General features: G+C 31.5%; 1 protein-coding gene across 2 annotated transcripts in view; it reads left to right on the forward strand.

Annotated features, from left to right (window-relative positions):
- Positions 1–929: 929 nt before the first annotated feature.
- Positions 930–19,687, forward strand: part of LOC145294026 (cullin-associated NEDD8-dissociated protein 1-like) — a 172,911-nt gene continuing 154,153 nt past the window's right edge. For both annotated transcript variants that reach the window (XR_013869806.1, XM_080140993.1), the window contains exon 1: positions 930–1,180. Coding sequence is in view for 1 of the 2 variants with exons in the window: in XM_080140993.1 (XP_079997119.1) it covers positions 1,139–1,180 (42 nt within the window). In the remaining variant the exon portion in view is untranslated. The remainder of the gene's footprint in view (positions 1,181–19,687) is intronic.

Consider the following 19,687-nt stretch of genomic DNA (forward strand, 5'->3'; position numbering starts at 1 on the left):
CCACTTACGTAGCCCTACATTGGCGACATCTACTACAGGAGCAATATGCGACCTCTGCACACTTCTATAACAGCATCATCAAGAGCGCAAGGTGACAACTGAACAAGGAAGATAACAAACAACATCCACAGAGATGGAAAAAATGTTTAAAGCAGTAAGATGTGTCCATTAATATGCTCTTTTTCTCGGTAACAATTTATTAATAAAAATAATATGACAAAAAAAAAATTGGATCCAGTAAAATGAATTTTAGAATCTTTTTAATTTTGCTGATCATTTGGATTTTAAATAATATATTGCCATTTTTTTTTTTTTTTTTTTTTTTTTTAATAAATTCTGAAAAGATTAGTTTGTAGCCCATTGGATCAATATTTATTATATCTCCATTCTCTCTCTCTCTCTCTCTCTCTCTCTCTCTCTCTCTCTCTCTCTCTCTCTCTCTCCATATTTCTTCTTCTCTCTAGCCCATCTTACCCCTTTAATTTAATTATTTACATCATTCGCTTTTCCAAGTATCTTTTAATCGCACTGTGTTTATTTCATTCCCGATCAGTGACGTCATCTACTGAGCACGGATACAAGCAAATAAGCAATGACCACAGTTGTGCGTGTTGGTCTACGTGAGAACGCGCATGTGTGTGTTATAAGAGGCATTGTTGGATGCATAAATCTTCGTAAAAGAATAGAACACGCTCGGTAGTCGATAATTGTGATAATATCATTTGTGAATTTTTTGTTTACATATATAAAATGAAAAATCGTGTAAGTAAGAAGCAATCGTTGTGAGTTAGTTTTTACTAATATAATCAAAATAATAAATAATGATAAAAAAGTGAAAAAAAAAATAGTAATTTTAAAAATAAATCGTGTGTTAACTTTTATTATTTCATTTCTTAATCGAATCGAAGGATAAGGCGCTTCATTAGACCGGAAGTAATTTTGTGCGCATGCTCTGTTGTGCGCATTTCAACATTAGCGGGATTATTTTTATCTCTTTCCAGTATTCATGCTTTGTTCCATTCGCCAACAAAATCCTTTGATGCATCCTTAAAACTTTATATCGACTGTGTGTTTGGAAGAAAGCCTTAAAAATAGAGAGAGAAAGATCTAAGAAGAGCCCTCCTCGGTTATCGAAAAAATGGCTAGCGTATCGTATCATATTGCAAATCTTCTGGAGAAGGTGAGAGAAGACCGGCATTTTTCTCCCCCCCCCTCTTTCTCTCTACTTTTTATTATTGTTATTATTATTTTTCTATAGCTTTGAAAAATATATACATTTTCTACAAAATTCAGAAAACAAATTTAAACGAAAAACTTTTATAAAAAGATGATTTCAAATCAATTGTAGAATAGCAACTCTTTAAAGATGTCAACTGGTTCGACTTGGTTTTGTTTTCGCTTTCGCCCACATTGTTAGATCAAATTGTTTTTGTCTTTAATATTATTATTATTATTATTAAATACAATTGCAATTTACCTTTTTAACTTTATAAATTGGAATTGAAATTTTTTTAGTTGGCAACCATTTCCTTTAAATTTTGGATTGACTTATTTATCGACTAGTTATGTCTTTATTTTAGCATTCGTTTCGTTGGGTAAATTCCGTTATATAGCTTTTTCTCGTTCTAGAAGATGTTTTATTTATTTATTTTACAGAAAATTACAGGTTTACAATAAATAAGTATAATGCGAATTGTTTATCTGGCAGTTTGCTGCGAATTTCGATTCGCCTGTTCTGATAGTCAATAAAATTTTGTGTTTTAATAATATTTATTTCATTTTTAAGAAAATACAAAAACAAATGGCCACCAGCGATTAAAACATTGAAACCAACTCTTAAAAAGGTTTGATTTAAGAATATAAAAATCTAATTAAATATTAAATAATGCTATAAAATTATGCGAAAAACAGGCGAAATGGGTGATATTTTTCAAGTCTTTTCTGCAATTGAACTAATCGTTTGTCAGTACGAAAATTAGTTTGTCATTTAAATTTACATTAAAAAACAAAATAAATAAAACCCATAACTGCTAACAATTTAGTTCAATTGAATCAGCTTGTTATAAAACTAGAATTAACTTGGTTTAAGAACGTTGTGGCAGCTATTTTGAAGCTGAAAAGTTCAACAGAATTGTTTTATAATTACAAAAACTAAGGTATAATCCCAATTGAGACACCCTCCATTCCTCGATTTTACGATATCTTTTATTAAATTGTTAGGCGAAAATACAGAAGGGTTACAAAACTCCCTCTATTTTAAGAATGGTTTTCTAAACGTTATTATTTCAGCAAGGTAACAGGAGTGCACGCATAAATACAAAAAGGTTTACAGTGAAGTGAATTTCGCACGCACCCCACGTTAAAAATGCAAATTATCCAGTACCTTTTCAGAGAACTATTGAAAAAAAATTTTGCACTTTTGTTACCGCGCTATTTTTGTTTAAATAGTATTTTCAAGGTAAATTCAAGTTTTACGATAACTTATAATTAAATTAAGTGAAAGAGAATAGTTAGAAAACACCCATATTAAAAATGTTGTTTAAACACGGTAACAAAAGTGCATAAGTACTAAAAAGTTTTATTTTTTATTTGAGGGATGGCAATTCACTACTGGACTCTGACTTCATGATGCTTCTGCTACAATTTTAACACTGAAATTAGATTTCATTTACACCGGCTATAAAGTCGGTGCCCATAAAACGTTGGCATGCCAAAACTTTTACCCCCACGCTGTTAACAGAATAAAAATATTTTCTACAAGTACTTGGAAAATTATATTTTTGAAAAAATGTAAATGTTAGTTAGGATGGGTTAGTGTTAAAAAGGGGGGGGGGTAATTCTGCAATTTATGGACTGTGCTAAAATAACATTTAGAAACGCACTCTTAACATAGGGAGGAAGGCTTTGTACTTTCACCTAATAATTTAATAAACAGAAGATACTGTAATTAATTAAAAAGTGCAGTGCAACACTCAGCACTTCAGCAGTAGCAGCACTACTGCCTTTCCACCCTCAAAAAATGATTTTAAAATTACCACTAAAGGTTTTCGGATGTACTGAAAACGAAAATGTTTAAAATTCAAGGAAACAGTTTCCAAAAGTGTTGACTGTTGAGGTCACTTTTTTTTATATATATATATTTTTAACATAAAATGAGCACCTACTTTATGGCCATCTTTTTCGTTTGGGTGGGTGGGGGGCGAGTTCTACGTAAAATTAACACTAACGTAAAATGAGTAATTGTGGCCTGGTAGACCACCAAAATGTACCTTTAAAAACTTATGGGTTTTCGGGTGTGCTGAAATGCGTGCGCTTGCGCGTACAACAATGGCCACCACAATCACCACTTATAACAAAGAATTACATTACTTAATATCCAGAAAACTACTTTACGGAAAATTTAAATGCTGTATTCGTTTTCAGCATACCCGAAAAACAATTTTTATTTTAACAACTTGCCCCAGCGTAGTTATAAACACCCCATGTTAAGAACGGCTTTCGAGGTTGGGGTGTTTATTCCGAAAGCCATTCTTAACATGGGGAGGTTTGGGGTGTTTAAAATACGCTAGGGCACGTAAAAATTTACCCAACAAGTTTTAAGGTAGGTTTTGGGGTTTGTTTTACTGTACACATAGATTCGAAAAAGTTGACACAAAACAAATATATAACAAATAAATGTTATCAAAGGCAAGATAAGTTACTTTTCTACCTAACTGGATATGTTTTTAGTGTTTATTTAATGTAACATGTTTATTCAGCTCGAAAAACATAGTGTTTACCGATGTATTGGAAAATTTTAAATGGCAGCCGACTGACTCTCTCTTTAAGGCGGTAAGTTTGTTAAAATGAGTTATAAATAAAAAACAGACAAAATACTGTTAGAAACTCGCTCAATATATGTTACCGTGGCATAGGCTGACATATATTCGGTGGGTTTTTAACAGTATTTTTACTGGTTTTTTATTTATAACATCTTTTCCCAAACTTACCGTCTCCGAGAGAGTCGGCCGCCATTTTGAATTTTTTAATACATCGGTAAACACTGTATGTTTTTCGAGCTGAATAAACGTTACATTAAATATAAACACTAAAACATATCCAATTAGGTAGAAAAGTAACTTTTGATAACATTTATTTGTTATATGTTTTGTGACATCTTTTTCGAATCTGTGTACAGTAAAACAAACCCCTATAATTTCTTCATATCTTGGATATACATACTTGTTTCCTGGAATTTTAAACGTTATTTTTCGTTTTCAGCACCCTCGAAAACCCACAAGTAATAATTTTAAAGGATTTTTTGAGGGTGGAACAACGATGCTACAGTTGCTACACCTTTACCAAATTGAATTTAACAATTTAGATACGTGCAAAATGAATAGTCGATGCTTAAAATGTATAAACATATTGACCCCTCCCTTTACTTAAAAATTCACCAAAAAATCAAGAAATTAACCAATTTTAATGAAATTTTCAGTATTTATGAAATGATCATGGAACCCGTTATTTTTATTTGAATCTTAGTGAAATGTATTTTGTTTAAACAAAAAATACCTTTACTAAAGTTATTGTTTTCAGTAGTAAAAAAAAAAAATGAATTTTTATGAAAATAAAACATAGATTGTAACAATAAAAAAAAAAAAAAAAAAAAAATTCCGAAACATTACGAATAAAACCCCTAAAGTCCGTATTAAGGAATTTGATATAACTTTAATTTCTCAAACTACCGGTATTATATTATTGAATTAAGCATTGTTTATTTAATATTTTCACACAAAAAAAATATAATTGCAAAAAAAAATATTTCTACTTTTTTTAGATTGCATATTTCGTGTAATTTTTATATGCAAGATTCTAATCCTTTCTTTGCTTAAAGCTAATTAAATTAAAAAGATTATACAAACGTTCACAATAGGAATGTAGAGATGTATGCACGGCTGGAGGGGAGGAGAAAACTAGCATGCTCTACTTGACAGCCTTTTGACTTTCTGACATTTTGGGCTTCGTTGACGATGGGATAGACTACTTCGTTTTGTTTTTGTTTGTGCGAAGGTGTTTTTTATTTAATTTAATATCTTGGGGCGGTACTTGTGCATTTTTGGTACCTTGCTAAAATAGTAACGTTATTTTGAAAGTTATTAATCTGGGGAGGGTGTTTACTGTTTAACTGTTTCGTGCTTTCACCTAATTTTAAAAAATAAATAAATTAAAAAAATATTGTGAAACGTGAATTTAACTTGAAACCCATTTTTTTTAAAAATAGCGCGGTACTAAAAATGCATAAGCACCACTTAGAACTTTACTAATTATCTTTGAAATAGACCCAGAAAACTAATACTTATTTTTCAAGGGATTTTTACAATGAATTTATTTAAAACTTCAAAATTTAGCTGAACTTGTCAGTTTCCGAATGTCACCGTGAGAACAGCTTTGATTATAATTTTTATTTTTGAAATTAATTTTAGGCTTGTATTTTTCAAATACAATCAACAAGTAATCGGAAACCTACAAAAAATTTATGATAAACCGATTTTCAACCCCCCCCCCCAATTTCCATCATTTATTGCCCGTATCTATGCAAATTCTATCTAAAAAAAAAAAAAAAGAAAAAAAAAGCCCGGTACCTTTTTATATATTTAACGTAAAATCATCACCCAGTACTTTGCTTAACAATGTAGTAGTATATAATCAGATAACTTTTTTTTTTTTTTTTTTTTACCTTTTCTGTCCTAAGTTATGCAGTCAAGAACTGGGTGATCATTTTACGTTTATATTTATCTAGTAAAGTTACATGCACACTGTCATTCAGTCACACACACACACACACACACACACACACACACACACACACACACATATATATATATATATATGGCATTGACACGTTCACACGAAAAATGTTTTTATTTCCGTTCACGGGGGGGGGGGGTATGATAAAATTTACCAACCGGGTAAATCGTCCTCTAAATATAATAATCGTGCGTGCAAAAATTCAATCATTTGGAGTCCATTGCGGTTCTACCAGAAAAAAAAAAATCTGCATATTAAGTTGTATTTTCGAATCTTTTATCTGCAATTCGAACATTGCGGGCCACATGCTTGTAAAAATGAGGGATCATTTTACAATAGGTTTTGTTTTATAAACAAGTAACCCCATTTATTTTGTGTCCGTTCTACCCCCCCCCCTCCCCCGGTCAATATAAATATCGTAAAACTAGCATTATTTTGTTGTTTAAACAATCTTGTTACTGGTGTCGATTTCTTTAAAGACTAATGCTAATTTTATACAACTACTAAGCTACTTTTAAAAAAAAAAAAAATCATGTCTACCTTTTTTTTTTTTTTTTTTTTTTCTTCTAGATTGAGAAATGACACTTTTAAAAATAACCGTGTATAATTTTGACATGTTAAAGATGTAACTCTTTAGCAATAAAATTGTTACTATGTCTGTATTTCTCGCTTCTTTGTGAAAAATGTTTAATTCACGTAGAGGCGAAAAACACATGTGACGTGAACTACAACGAATTTTGAAAAAAAAAATCAGGATTTGCTAATTTTAAAACAAGAATTGAGTGTTCAACAATTTAAATACTTTTGAAGAATCGCAAAGTAATTTTTTTTTTCTCCCGGTTAATAACAAAAAGCTTAAAATGACGAGCTTGCTTTTACAAAGTAATCGAAATGCATTATGCTGGCTTTTAATTTTTTTTTTTTTTTTTTTTTTAAGCTTGTTGCTAGGCTTATTGGCGATTGTGCAATATAGTTAACAAGAGGTGAAAAAAATGAGTGACTCAAAAAAAAACGCAAGGAAATTTCGGGCTTAAAAGATAACTTTTTAAAAAAATTAATGGGTTTAGTAGAGCCATAAGTCTAAGTCAGAAGGTGGGCGTTAATCGGTTTATTTTTTAAAGTCTCGACAATATTGGATAGCATACTGATTTGGCTAAGTAAAAGGGACGATAACAAATCTTAGTAAGTAAAACACATGTGATGTTGTCTTAATATAGATGTGGACAAAATTGTTTTCTACTTCAACCAATCATTTAATAAATGAAGCTGCATACATCATTAGGGACTGCTAAACTATTGTGAAGATTGGACCGCATGTTTCTGTGACGTCAGATTTGTGTGTACTATACGAACTATGGAAAAACAAGCGACTTAATAATTTTTTAAAACCTTGTTTATCTTCAAACTGCAATTAATAATTAATGTTATAATTTTGTTAGGTTTTAAGATTTACACAGTTTAATGATTAATAATATTATAAATATTTGTATATGAAATACGGTAGGCACCGCCAAAAATGGCCGCAAAATCAAGTTGTTTTTTAAAACGAAATTACATTTATTAAAATCCATTATTTCTGAGTAACTTTTTTTTTTCCAGAAAGATAAAACCCTGAATTTTATCATATAGAAAACAGAATAATGTAAAAAAATTTCTACTATTTTTAATTAAATTTTAAACGTTAAATTTTCCCAAAAAGTTAACAACTGACATTTTTTGTCTTGCACAAAAAACGTACATAAATATTTAATAAAAAAAGGGTTTTTGAATTTATTTATTTATTGTCTAACTAAGATTTAGGATGATTTTCTAAGAGAATATGCAAAAATATTATAAGTACCTGGATTTCAAATAATTCCACTTATTCATATAGGTAACTAGTTATTTCGCATCGATCTAGAGTCTAGATCGACACTGTTTACGTTTGCGTTTGATAAGAAGCAAACTATGGAAGACTAAACAGGCCAAAAAAACTTATTTTTTAGTGACGAAAATTTCAATGTATTATTAAGCTGAGGCTGGCTAGTACCAGATGGGTGACCATTTGTATGAGTTTGGTTTTTAATGTGTATGTGTGTGTGGGGGCCAGGCTCCCCAAAATGGGGGGGGGGGGATTTAAAGCAGAATAAAAAAAATTATTTCAGCGCGTTTGGTCCACCATAGTCGAAAGGCGGCAAACGTTTTCAAACGGGATCGAAAAAAAATGATGCTATTTTTAACACAAAGGGCACAATATTTATCGAATTTTTTTTTTTTTTTTTTTTTTTTTTTTTTTTTTTTTTTTTTTTAGTATCGATTCTTCAAAGCATGCCCTGTTTAATAATGGTCATGCATTATTCGGCTCGCTAAAAAAAAATTGTTAATTTATTTATCAAAGATTTTAAAATGGCTTTTTTCGTATAAATATTAAAAAAAAATTTTGTTTTGCTTAACTTAAATTAATTATTTTACTTAACATATTCACCGAATTTCACACTTCAAAACTCAAAAGTAGGATAATTAAACACAATCGAAGTTCTGGTATTCAGACGTCAAAATAAGGTATGCAAACAATTTTTTTTTTTTTTTTTTAATCTATAATTCTGCCCCTTACAACAACACAATATGTTGTGTTCAGTTTCAGATGATTATTTTAAGCATATTTGTTCCCACTTCAAAACAGGGGGGGGGGTTAAGCAAAAAAATATATATATATAAATATCGTTTATGAAAAATAAGTACACTGTTATAAAGTTTATTCTTCTCTTAATAATCGCTGAAAATTTCGTATTGATCGGATAATTACCTGATTTTTGGTAGATTTTTAAAAAGACGGTCCGTCAAAAAGTACTGACCTGCCCCAAAGTTTTGGCGGTGCCTAAAATACGGTTTTACTGAATGTTCTTTTGGTTACCTACGGGCTTCCATATTTTGTTTGGTAAAAAGAGACAAACAAAATATGAAGGGGGGGGGGCTACAAAATGCTTAATATTGTGCAATATTTTCAAATTGGTTTTGATCTGGCGATAAAATAGCTGACAAGAGTCATGTTTATATGAAAACTTAATATTTAAAAAAAAAATTAAACACAAAAATTTATGTAACAGAACATTTTGAAATAATGGAATTTTAATCGTTTAAAAATTGTATACGAAGTTTTTTTCTTGGCAATTAAATTGATTATGGTATATATTAATTCGAAAAAAATGCTATTTTTAAAAAAAAACAAGTTTATATAAATTTTTTAATTGCAACTTCAAGGTAAATTTTTGTTCAATATGTGTATTTAAATTTAAAAAAAAAATCTTTACTTATTTGAACTCTTGTTTCATAATAAATAGAAATTTCGATAGATTTAAATATTTTGTTCGAATTTCGAAAAAATAAATATGGGGTGGGTACACGCACTAAAAAGATATTTCCCCTCGTATATTTTATGAAAACTGCATTTTATGTAATTTCATTCTAAAATGGATAAGTATTGAAAATTTCACGAAAATTTGACCATTAGTTGAATTTTGCTAGATTTATTAAATATGGGTATGTTTTCACGTTCGGAATGTCTACTACATGGGAACGTTATTTTAAAGCGCCAATTATGTAAACACGATTTTCGTCTCGCAATTTCATTATTTTCGTTCGATGAAAAATTTTTAAAAATTATTACTGGTTTATTTTACCCTTCTTTTAAATGGTAAAAAAGTTATATTGATAATATTAATTTATAGGGAGGGGTAATTCTGTGGTGACTTTTGGCAGTCCCTATATATTGTTTAATATATGAAGTTACATATCAAATAAAATTAATAACTTAAATTAATTTCTTGTTTGACTTTATTGGTAGGGTTTTAAAAACAACTGAGCAAAACGAAACCTGTATTCACAATTTCCCTATCAATGCACTCTGAACTTGTAATTTAATCTAAAAAAAGAAAACTCGATTTTTCATAGTGTTTCATATATTGCATATAAATGATTTAAATTTTCTTTGTCTTTTTAACCGAGAAACAACTTACTAGTGGTTTTTAAAAAAAAAAAAAAAAAAAATCGGTATTTTTATAGCTCAACCTCCATGGCTGCTTATATTGGTTTACAATAAACAATGGCAAGAAAACGTTAATTCCATTATTAATTTTTGATGCTTTTGAGCATCTATCAAACTTGCACACAAAATGATGTCACTGATTCTGCATAGAAATTTCACAATTTTACACAAGAAATTGGGAATGCCTAATATATATAAAAAGTGACCATGTCTGTCTGAGGTACGGTCGCTACCAAACTCCTGTCAATTTTTAGTCTACAGATTTAAAATGTGAGATATAGAATATTTGGACCTGTGGAACAAATTCGATTTGGTTTTGGGCCTATAAAAATAGCTTCTAAGGGGGGGATCAAAATTATAAAAAGAATCAAACTTGGCACGCGTAGGCAAACTTGAAGTGCTTTCGTATGCATGCAAAAATATACATTTAGATGTTATTCGGTTCATTTTTAGCTATTTCTTATCCATCTGATGATAGCTCAAGCACTAATGACTAAGGCTGGCATTTTTTTTTTCTGTGTGTGTGAAAATACTGGGTACAATATAAGTAGAGAATTGACTCTAATAATAAATACAGAATCTGCATGAATTAAAATGAGTATTTTACAGTCAGACAGTGTGCGTGTGTGTGTGTGTGTATATATATATATATATGAGGTCTGTCTGTGGAACAGTTTCTACCAAACCACTTTCAATTTTTGGTCTACAGATTTGAAACTTGATAATGGGAAAGTTGGACTGTCTTCGATTTGGTTTTTGGCCAGTAAAAATAGCTGCTAAGGGATGAAAATTAAAAAAATAAAAATGAAACTTGGCAGGCAGAAGTCTATTAAATGTTACTTTTACACATGTACAAATATATATTTATACTTTTTAGCAATGCTAAGTTTTTATATACATACAGACTTAGCTTAGATGGTAACAAATAATGCTGGAGAGGAATGTTTTTGTTTTGATTCTAGTTGATAACACCCAAGTCAAATTTTTATTTTTTTTACTTTTTAAATCACTACTATATATTGGGTACAATATCAACAAAGGCTGTGTAATAAGAGATCTTACAGATCTATAGGCTGTATTATAATAATAAATACGAGATCTGCATAAATTAAAATATTCTTTAGGGTGTTCTAAAAAATTGGTATTTACATAGATATTGGCATTTAAAAACACGTCAAATTTTTTGGGACACCCTGCATTTAAGCATATTTTATGATTGGGTGATGCCAGGCGGCCTGCAATTGAAAAATGCAATTTACAAAAAAATACAATGTATCAATTTAAATAAATCAATCAATTCTTTCATTTTCCGTTTTGGAAACACAAGTTTCATTTTGTGTGATTGCCTTTCGGCTGATGTCTTAAACTAGTTACTGGATTTTACCAAGCCAATATATGCACCATGGGGCTGATCTAGAAACATTGAAAAATGTCCAAATAATTAGCTTTTATGTATAGATAATTAAGTATGAGAGCTGAGGCGTGTTGTAGCTGAATTGACTTGCACAATAGAATCTACTGCTGTGAATAGAAAACAAACCAATTATTTGCTATTAATATTAACATGGTAATCCTCATAAAAAACTTCTATAAAGGAAAACTCATGTATTAAACTCCTCCTCGTCAGATGACTCTAACAGGATTTTTTTTTTTTTTTTTTTAAACATCCAGTGATAAATGTTTAAAGGCACAATACCAGACTTTTGTTTTCTAAGTTGATTCAAAGGTACAAATTAATTTTTATTCACTTTAGATAAAGTTTAACTTTCAAAGTATTACAATACTTAGAAGGAAAAAAAAAAGTGAGCTATTTATGTAACTTTTATTATCCTTGCATTTTGGAATTCAAAAAATGATTTTGAATTCTTTAAACTTGTGAATGCAAATTAATTTCTGGTTTGAATTGAATGAAAGGATCAAGTATTATGGTTTAGTTGTGCCTCTAAACCAACAATAAATTTTCTTTTGCACCCCAATTTTATAAAAGAACCCCCAGATTCTACTGTTTATGTATATTTAAGAGTATCACAAATTACTCCTAAAGAAGGTAAAGATTATTAATAACATTTATAATGTATGATCCAGATGATCTTAAACATTCTAAAAAATATGAAAATTGTTTACAAAAACAAAATCACTTACACATTGTGAATGATACAAGAAATTCCACTTCAAAAATAGTATTGTAATAAAGAAAACCTTTCTTTTTTTTTTTTTTTTTTTTCTTCTTCTTCCAAATAACCTAACAGTTGTTTGTAAAACAAAATCCAATCCATCACAATTTTCGATATCTTCATATATTTTAGCTTTCCGGGGTTTTTCTAACTTTACTCTATTTTAGTGGACAGAATGTTTCAACCATTATGTTGACAATGCTTAACACTATTTTCCAAAAAAAGAAAAGAAAAAAAAAATCTGTCAAAACCTTGAAAATAACCAATATGAGAATAGTGTGAATTGTCTAAATAGAAATTAATTTTTATCTAAAAAAAAATAAAAATTCAAAAACAATTTTTGGCATTTATCTAGAATCCTTCCTCCCCGTGAAATAAAGAAAAATCTTTGATATGTATACTCATGACGGAAAGAAAATATTGTATACCAAAAGTTATGTAAATTGAACATGTTATCTTATTTTATAAAGAAAATACATTTGGGTTTGGCACAATGATCATTCTCATAAAAATTAAATCCTATTGTATCATTGAACAAATACTTAATATAATCCTTCTTAGACCAGAAAAAAATCCAGGTAGTCGATGCCTGTACATCAAAACATAAATATAGGTGTGCCGCAGTGTTCAATCTTAGGACCTTTATTCCTGATATTCATAAAGGATAAAAGTGACTCGGAGGTGGGTATATTTGCTGAGGAAATCCCGCTCTATAGCAAACATGAAGGGAAAACAAATGAACACATATCTCAAGAAATGGCAGAAACCTTGGAAGATCTCATGTCTGTAGTGGAACGGAGGCATAAATGGATGGTAGCATTTAATAGTGCCAATACTAAGCTACTTTCCTTTAACAATTGCAAGAAACTTTCTCAACCACTGATTGCCATGACTGACAATACACTACCTGAAAGTTCTTTGCTCAAACTCTTTGGCTTAATATTCACAAGCAACATAAATTGGAACAAATACATTGTGGACATTGCCAAAGTTGCTGCAAGGAAGGTGAGTTCTCTTATTGCGCCAGAAAGTTGTTCATACTTGAGTCTCCTATATCTTCAAGGCCACTATTCACTCGTGTATGAAATATTGCTGCCACATTTGGGCTGGTGCATCTGTTACTTGTCTCACCCTTTTAGATAGGGTTCAAAAATGAGTATCCAATCTAATAGGTCCCGTACTATCAACCAAACTCCAACCTCTGTCCCATCACCGAAACGTTTAATTTCTATAGCTGTTTTAAGTGTTTCAATAAAATATACTCCGAACTCAAGGCACATACCCCTCAATGAAAATATACCCGACTAAACTGACCAGCTGCAAAAACCCACCTGTACATTGTAGAGATCCGTAGATGCCAGAAAGCTTTCTACTCTAATAGTTTCTTCCTTGAACTGCTAAACTTTGGAATTTCCTCTCGGGGTGATCTTTACTTTCCTGACTGTACTGACATGCAGAAGTTCAATATGAACAGATATCTTGCTTCTCAACTACCTCCATACTGTCTGTCAAATTGGTCTTAAATAGTAACCCCTTGTGTCCAAGTAGCACTGCGCCTTGTGGGGGCAAATAGACAGTAAAAAAATAAAATAAATCTAAGAAGGGTGAATTTGATCTTGATACAAATATTAGATTTTTAAAGAATTATAATTTTTACCTCTTTAGCAATCAAAAAAAAAAAAAAAATGTAATTTTAAAACTTTTAAAGAAATGTCTTAAATTATATTAGCATACATAATTTTTATTTTTTCAGATAACCTTGATGCAATTATCTTTCACATAAAAAACAAAATGTAACTGAAAGGAATGAACATTATCCCAACTGTTTTCTGCTGACACCTCAATCTTAAGTCTCTGCCATTTGTCCTGTTACAACAGTCTTCAATAGTTTAAACGTGTAGTCCCTCGCCAGAGGGAGAGCTAATTCACATTCTAATCCTCCTTGCCTCTCTGTCAGGATGGTGCAAGCATGTCAGTGTGGGAACTTTGACGTAGAAGACTTGGCTGAACTCCTAGGTTTATAGGTGTTTTGTTGGCCTTCGATAGTTAAATCCCCATTAGCTAGCTATCTCCTGCGATCTTATTCAGGACCGACATGCCTGGACTGTTATGATTTGAGATGTAGTACAGGTCAAGGAAGAAGCCGGTTCAACCTGAACAATCTAATCTTAATGAATACCAGTTCCAATGCTTAATTTTGATACTTTTTTGTCTTTTTATATTTACAAAAAAAAAGCCTAATTTATGTGTAAAAAATTTACTATTAATTTCTATGCAACCAACACTGATGTGGAAGAGTTATTCCATGCAATTAGTGTAAAGAATATTTAACAATATTCTTTAACTCAAGAATCCTAAATTTAATTTGTAAGATGTACCAAATTATGGTTTATGATCGCCTAATATAAAAAGTAATTTTGTCTCTATGTCACTACCAAACTTCTGAGCTTTTTGTCTACAGACTTGAAACTTGATATATAGGGAATTTGGATCTGTAGAACAAATTCGACTTGGTTTTTAACCAGTAAAAATAGTTGCTAAAGAGTTAAAATTGACACTTGGCAGGCATAAGTGCTCTTCTACGTATGTGGAAATATAGATTTATAGGTTAAATAATATTTAACTTTTTTATATTCGTGTGGACGTGGCTCAAAATTAGACTAGAGGGCTGTTCTGGTTTCAATTCTAGCTGATGGCACCAAAGTTTTTTTTTTAATTTTTCTTTTGAAATCATTACTATATATTAGGTACAATATAATAATCTACAAAGAATTGACTCTAATGATAAATACACAATCTGCATAAATTAAAATATATTTTAACGTATTTTACAACAGGGCAATGCCAGGTGACCTGCTAGTTTTTCTATAAGATGGCTTTCTCAAAGCAACAAAGTTTAATCTTTTTCCGAGGACTTGAAAATGGTACTTAATGCTCTCTTGCTTAACACTCGGCATTATTAAGGAAGGATCAAGTGCAAGTGGAGTAATCCTGGAAATTAAGTGATATTCTCCTCCTGTACACCTTAGTTTAGCAGCTAATGAATATGAAGCTTGCCTGTACCCTCGACTATAGTCAACCATCCAACTTTTTCTGTTTTTTCTTTTCTTGATAACGGACGTGAAGAGTTTGGAGTTATCTACTTTGGAACTTAGATTTTAAAAAAAATTAACTCCAAGTGTGGAGGTCCTGGATATGACCTTAAACTATATGCAGTGATGAGGGCCCCAGTTTGTGGGCTTTGGGGAGTGTGGAGCCACCTTTTAATTTCCATTGCTCTCAGGTGGTCCACTATGGGTTAAATAGAAACCGACTTGAAAACAACAAATATATTCTATTAAAAAATTTTTCTTCCGAATCTTTGGATTCGGCATTAAATAACCTGAAAAGGGTTGACATGCCGTAAAACAAAAACGACCACCCAACCAAGTGTGAATATTTTTTACAGAGGACTGTCATCTTTCATTGATGGCATAATTATGGATCCAATTAAAAATATTTTTGAAACTACTATTCAGAATTAATTTTATTTGAAAACTTTAATTCATATAAACTACAAAAAAGAGCTTGGCTAAGATTGTTTGAAAATGAGTTTGTAAAGCCAGTAAATTAATTCAACTTTATAAATTTTTCTAAAAATTTACTTGTGAATGATATTTTCAACTATTGTTGGTCAAGAACAATATTAAGATATATTTATTCACAAACATCCATTTACTAGGATGGACTCCTTAAGATGCAGCCATTCAATTCTGCTTTTAGAAACGTAAAAATATTAGTTCAAACCTGAACATGGCACTCTTATGGATATGGTAGAACACCTGAAAAAATTTTGATTTTAATCAATTGATTTTTATTGTATCTTTGCAAAACAAATTATTGATACCAAGTTTATTTTGGTAACTAAATTATGATTGAAAGTTTGTTACATATTAGAAAATTTGCAGTCTTGTGTACTGTTGGTCCAAATGTCAAATTTGATTGTGCATAATAATAAAAAAAAAAAAAATTTTTAAAAGGGGGGGGGCAGATTTTAAACAGGTGAAAACTCCTTACAAATGTATCGCCATCATGTAATAAATGAAAAATTTCTCTCTCTCTCTCTCACTCTCACTCTCACTCTCTCTCTCTCTCTCTCTCACTCTCACTCTCACTCTCTCTCTCACTCTCACTCTCTCTCTCACTCTCACTCTCTCTCACTCTCTCTCTCACTCTCTCACTCTCTCTCTCACTCTCTCACTCTCTCTCTCACTCTCTCTCTCACTCTCACTCTCTCTCTCTCTCTCACTCTCTCTCTCACTCTCACTCTCTCTCTCACTCTCACTCTCTCTCTCACTCTCACTCTCTCTCTCACTCTCTCTCTCTCTCTCACTCTCTCTCTCTCACTCTCACTCTCTCTCTCTCACTCTCACTCTCACTCATTCACTCACTCAAACAAGTTACTGCAACTTAAGAATTTAACAAATGGTTTTCTTTTATTTGACATTAAAAATCCTGAAAAAAATTACTAGATTCTGTATTCGCCCAATGTTAGTTAATGTTATGGAGAGGCAAACAAAAATGAACTCTTGTCTAGGCCGATGAAAATGGACAAATCGAATCCCCAGGAATTATAGTGACCGGGATCTATGACGTAAATCGGTCATGGGTCAAACCAAAGCAAACGCCCGGGCTGGTCAAAATATGGATCATTGACGTCAAATGGGTTATCAGGTCGAGAAAGTCCATTAAAGTAAAATGGTAAACAAAGTCCAGAGAGAGAAGAGATACACGCATAGACAACACAAGGAACTGTCACATTTGCAATCCACCTCTACTACCACCTCCGCCGCAGCCACATTGTGTGTATATGAATATTTCCTTAATAAGCCAAGTCTGTTTTATAACAAAGTGTCTTGTATTCATTGATAAATGAATCAACTGTCATTTTAATCACTATACGATTTCCAACAGACATACGTAACATTAAGACAACATCACACATTTCATTGACTATGACTTGTATGGTTGAGTTCAAGGCTTGATGATTAGTTTCATGAAGAGTAAGGTGTTCAAAAGTTACCTTTGCCATAACATGTTTGTAAACTTTTTTACAGTTACTTGGATTATCTTCCCTGATCTCACAGAAGCTATGAAAGATGGCCTATAGCTGGTTGCATTAATAATTAGTGGTCTGCTGCGTTATAAACACGCGTCATTGCAGACAATTCTAGATTTGTGGTTTGGAACTGATTACAGTTTTTGCTTCTACTTTTCTATTTTTTGCTAACCAGTTCATGGAGGAGAGTTTGTATGCAAGTGAGAGCGCATTCATGACTGTCCATTGCCAGCTCTGTCAAACTTTTTAAATGAATTAAATGCGTTTAAAGAAATATTTAAGTTTAGAAAATCTAAGAAAAACAAAATTTCCACTATATAAATGGACCTGCCAGAACTAATGAATATTAACTGCAGAGAACATTAACATCATCTGCTTTTTTTTTTCTTCTGGTTTTCTTAAGATTATTTAAATTGGTGGTCACTGAACTACTGATGGTCTATACAAAATCATGGTCATGAACTAGGTATATTGCATGAAAAATGTAATCTATATATCTATAAAAGTGTGTGTGTGAGTGAGGACAACTCAACTTATATACTCAACAAATTTTTTATCTATAGACTTGAAATTTGGGATGTTCAGACACAGGGAAAACATTTTCATTTAGAAAAACGGCTGCTAAGGGATCCATTGAAAAATTGGTACTTGTGGGGGGGGTCATCGGATTTTGTTCAACTGTTTCATGATTGCACATGCGCAAATCATTCATGACAGCTTATGTTAAGAATAAATAGGTTTGAAAACACTTTAAAGAATATGGCAAGCAGGCTTAATGGTTATCGTACTTGACTCGCTGTCTTTAAGTTTTGGTTTTGATCTCGGCTTGAGTATTTAATTTTTATTTACAAGAAGTGAACTGTTTAGAAAAAGCAATACTCGCATGCACATGCCTGTTTCTTTCCAGTTTTACTATATTGGGTACAATATAACAATCAGTAGAGGCTTGATTCTAATAATAAATGCAAAATCTGCATAAATTAAATATATTTAGGCATAATCTACGACCAGGCTGCTAGTATTTAAATAAACTTAAAATTTTCAATTTTATTGATCTCTAATCTCTTCATCAGTACAGGGAGTTGACAACAAGTTAAAATTACAGAATAGCATCACGATCAATGATGGAAGATTCACAATCAATAAAATTAATCATATAATAGTAGAGGGCGGCAGTACTAGGGGTCTATCTTCAAAAACCATTTGCACCTAGCTTAATCTCTTCATTAGGATGATAATAGATAGAGAAAAAAAGAATTTTTGAAAATTTTGGCATGTGGGGGGGGGGGGCTTTTTTTTTCTTTTCTTTTTTTACGATATTGCCCCCCCCCCCCCCCCGGGGGGGGGCCAAAATCACCATTTGCAGCAAAAAATTTACATTATGCAAAATTGCATGCACCTAAACGTCCTAAATGGATACAAATTGGTATAGATAATTGAGACTGATGATTTCTAGCCATTTTTGAGGCATTTTTGGGTTTATAGGATGAAAAGAAGGGCCAAAATGAGCCGAAATTTGCTCAAAATTACCCGAAATCTTAAATCAGCTATTTGGCTACTATGTTACTCCAAAAACGTCCGAAATGACTATGAATGGACTTAGTTGGCTAAAACTTACATTACCCCATAATTTCTAGCCATTTTTGAGGCATTTTTGGGTTCCTAGGATAAAAAGAAGGTCCAAAATGAGCCGAAATTTGCCCAAAATTACCCGAAACTTAAAAAAGTCATTTTTGGCATGTGGGGGGGCTTTTTTTACGATATCGTAAAAAAAGCCCCCCACATGCCAAAAATGACTTTTTTTCAAAAATTCTTTTTTTCTCTGTCTATTATCATCCTAATGAAGAGATTAAGCTAGGTGCCAATGGTTTTTGAAGATAGACCCCTAGTACTGCCGCCCTCTAATAATAGTCGTGCACAAAACTGTATGTGGAATTTATGTGTAAATGATACTCATGTTTATCTCCTCTGTATTATAGTTCTGAGATGAGTCTAATTTTACTATTGAGCTGATTTTATATCTAGCATTTTGAATGCATGGTCATTATAGTTATGCTTTCCCTTTATAAAGTAAGGGTTGTCTAGCTCTTTAACTATCCATTTTGTTCCTTTGGCCACAGATCTTTTAATTTATATGCAACGTAGTACACATTTTAACATGTGAGGACCCAAGACCCAACGCATTGTAGACTCCATCACAAAGGAAACCAAGACAAGGAATAATTCAACTCGCTTCTGTCCCTCCCTCCACCCCCCCATTGAAAGAACTAATTTATTACCTGGTATTTTCCCAAATAAAACGTGTTCGTCATCCCAGACCTTATCATTGGTCTGGTGCATGTTCTTTTTTATCTTTTTTCTTTTCTTCCTTGCCGTGACATCATTTTCCATAGAGCTCGACATTTATATACAGCTGTCATAGATATATACATTATATACTTTAAAAATGTATTACAGAATTACCCCCCCCCCATATGTAACTTAATTATAAGTTATATTATCATTTATGTACCATTCAAAAGAAACCTAAAGTGAATTGGTAGTAATTGTTAAAAACTATTTTCATCATATGAAAATGTAAGACTGGAATTGCATTTACAT

This window comes from Euprymna scolopes, chromosome 15 (genome assembly GCF_053919585.1).
Source record: "Euprymna scolopes isolate OS-2025 chromosome 15, ASM5391958v1, whole genome shotgun sequence".
In the NCBI taxonomy this organism is placed as follows: domain Eukaryota; kingdom Metazoa; phylum Mollusca; class Cephalopoda; order Sepiida; family Sepiolidae; genus Euprymna; species Euprymna scolopes.